This window comes from Triticum dicoccoides, chromosome 4A (genome assembly GCF_002162155.2).
Source record: "Triticum dicoccoides isolate Atlit2015 ecotype Zavitan chromosome 4A, WEW_v2.0, whole genome shotgun sequence".
In the NCBI taxonomy this organism is placed as follows: Eukaryota; Viridiplantae; Streptophyta; class Magnoliopsida; order Poales; family Poaceae; genus Triticum; species Triticum dicoccoides.
The window spans coordinates 721,973,818-721,976,895 of record NC_041386.1 but is presented as its reverse complement, the minus strand read 5'-3'; the positions used below and the strand labels follow the sequence as shown (position 1 = coordinate 721,976,895).

Below are 3,078 nucleotides of genomic sequence, written 5' to 3'. Positions count from 1 at the left end.
CCCTTTGTGCCCTTTTCTTTTGAACAGCAAAAGAGGGTGGTGATAACCCTTGTAATTATGCACAAGCTCTTTGCTTTTAACCTAGAAAAATTGATGGTTCATGGCTGGCTAACTGCAGGTCCAGCCAATTGGTAGGTGGGTGTAGATGGTTGAATTGCATAGGGCCAACTAACTGCCCCTTGATGGGGGCAAACAAGATGTTGTTGATACATAAATGTGTCAACATTGACACCCCAACCCACAATTGTGTAATGAGTTCATCTTGCATTGCATCTACCCATGAATGAGAATTGTACATACTGTAAATTTCAGTTTTAACTAGGCTGAAATGTGCTTGTTTTACCTTCCCAGCATTGTTGTTCTTATATACTTGCAAGTTTTTACTATGCAAGGTTCAGTCATGCCATCTTTGCTTGTACTGCATGTTCATGTCATCAAAATGCTCACACCAAGTTTGTGAAATGTGGCCAGGTACCAGAGGCTGACCAAGTACACCATTGCCATCTCTAGCTCCCACATGTCGCCCCTGGGCTGGAGCGCCCTCTCGTGGGCGATCGGCATCCTCCTCGTGGCGCCGCTCCTCACCCAGGTCGCGCACCACCTCGACCGGGGCCAGTACCAGTCGCTCATCCTCATCGCCGCGACGTCGTTCGGCTCCTTCTTCTGCCTGCTCACCGGCTTCTTCAAGACGGTCTGGGTGTTCCTGTTCTACATCCTCTTCATCGCCGCGTCCATCATCATCGCCGAGGCGGTGCACACCCGCAACCTCGGGCTGATGATCCGCGGCCTTGCCGCCCATGACTCGGGCAAGCACCTTGTCCTGCGCCGCCGCGCTGCTGCCAGCCAGCTCAGCCTCTACTGCACCGCCATCGGCGGCATCGGGGCGGCGCTCATGGCTGCGTTCATGTACCACATGCTGAGGCGCACTGACCAGCTCACCGGCCTCTGGGTCGTCTCCATCTTCAGTGGCCTCATCTGGTTCATCGGCATCTGCCATGGCCTCTTCACGAACAGGCCCAGCAGCTCGTCGCCCACCACCGCATTCGAGCCAAACTTCTTCAGCAAGCTCAAGTACAGCATGACCATTGGCCGCTACCCACAGGCCATCGGAAGCTTGGTGGCTGTGTTCCTGTCATCCTTCGCCACAATGTGCATCTTCACCAGTGGCACGCTCTACGCCATTGGCGGCGTCTGCATCAAGCCGGTCCTGGTGCTCGCGCTGTGGATCCTCTACTTCCTGTTCCCGCTCATCTCGCTGCCACTGCTCCACCCGATCCAGATCATCATCCGCGCCGACGCCGTCCGCATGCAGCTGCTGGGGTTCATCATCGCCCTCTTCGTCTCCGGCGCCGGGTTCTACTTCAAGAGCCACAGGTGGAGGGCCGCCCACATCATCATCATCGCCCTCGTCCAGAGCACCGCCAACGGCATCCTCTACTCCTTCGGCCGCATCCTGCTGCTCGACGCCTCGCCGCCGGGCAAGGAGGGTGCGTTCGCCATCTGGTACGCGTACGTCCGCTGCATGGGCGCCATGATCGGCTTCGCCGTCGCGTCTGCCGGCCCTGGGCGCGCGGGAGGGTCCTTCGCTGCTGCGTTCCTGGGCAGCTTCCTCGGCATCATCGTGCTCATCTTCGGCAATGTCAGCAACGTCGGGGCGCTCAAGGCCGCCGGGCATCTCAAGGGCATGGAGGACGAGAAGAGGATCGGCGAGAAGGGCGAGGGCATGAGCGCCGTCGCCGACTCCGGCGAGTCCAGGGGGAGGGTATGATTGATACATTTCATGGTTGGTTGGTTGGAAAGATTTCTTGCTGCCATTGTTGTGGTGCGTTGTGCTTGTGAGAGGGTATGATTTGTTCTTCTATTTTTCTTGTTTTTTCTTTCTTGTTCATGTCTCAGTGACACTGTTAATCCGGTGCTCTGCCCCTTTGATGCATGATGATTATGATGATGTTGACATAGTGGTAGAGGGAGTGTGCTAGCAGCTCTGTTAATGTGTTGTTAAATTCTTTTGCTTGGAAGAAAGACAATTGTAACTGATGGTGATATGGTTCCTTGTTCATCGCCCTGTCCTCCCTGAAAAATCTCTAGCAGTCATGCTTCGTGATTTATGTCGAAAATGTGATTGTGTGGAGTGAAAATAAAAACTTCTGGTGCAATCTGCCTGGTGCTTCTTCTTTCACTCTAGTACAAAGGAACTTTGTTTTGGTTCATTCTGCAAATGTGCTGCTATTCTGGAAACTTGGATGAGTGTTTTTCCATTGGTTTTGAATGAAAACAATATGGCACCTTGCAAACACAGGACCATGTCATTATCAGGGCACTCCACTAATTTTTTTATGACAGAACACATCATTATCAGGGCACATCATGGCCATTTTCTTACATGATGCCAAGCTAATGACTGACATCTGTTCTTGCCAAATGATGAGTCTCTGTCTGGTGCCCCTTGCAAATTGTTGATGCTAATTTTTTCTTGTGAAAAATATTGTTGATGCTAATGACCTTCCACTCTTGCCAAAGGGTGGATGCATCTGGGCTTGCATTTCAAGTTCTCAACAACATGTGTTGTATTTTTTTTTTTACTTTTTACTTTTGTTTTATCAATTGATGATTGCACTACACATTGTACTTGCATTGCACCCCATATGTTTAATCCCCCAAAAAACAATCACCAGAAGGACTGAGATAAATACTAATACTACCCTGTACTTGAAGAAAGCTCTGTTCTTTTCTCTTTCCCTTTTGAACCTGACACACACTGCACCATTTGTACACCATATTACCTGCAAAAAAAAAAGAACAGCATCATGACCAAATTAAGCAACTATTATTAATTGATCTTTCGAGTTTGTTGGGTTGGAAGGAGGATAAACTTTTCTTCCATCAGAATAAGATGATCCTTTTTTCTTGTGCTCTTGTCTTCACCTGCTCCTAAGAATATCTCTGCCTCATCAACTAACTGTCATGAAAAAGTCAATGGAGGGCTCACCCTAATCGACAAAGTCGGATAAAAGAGCTGCAAAATAACAAATTGCAGCGATTTTATAGAAAAATATATATGGAGCCGTCAAGAACAAC

General features: G+C 49.6%; 1 protein-coding gene across 1 annotated transcript in view; it reads left to right on the top strand.

Moving 5' to 3' along the window:
- The window catches only part of LOC119288171, a 4,992-nt gene extending 2,927 nt beyond the window's left edge, over positions 1-2,065 (top strand). The window contains exon 2 of the mRNA XM_037567798.1: positions 472-2,065. Coding sequence (XP_037423695.1) covers positions 472-1,768 — 1,297 coding nt within the window. The 3' untranslated portion in view covers positions 1,769-2,065. The remainder of the gene's footprint in view (positions 1-471) is intronic.
- Positions 2,066-3,078: the final 1,013 nt, after the last annotated feature.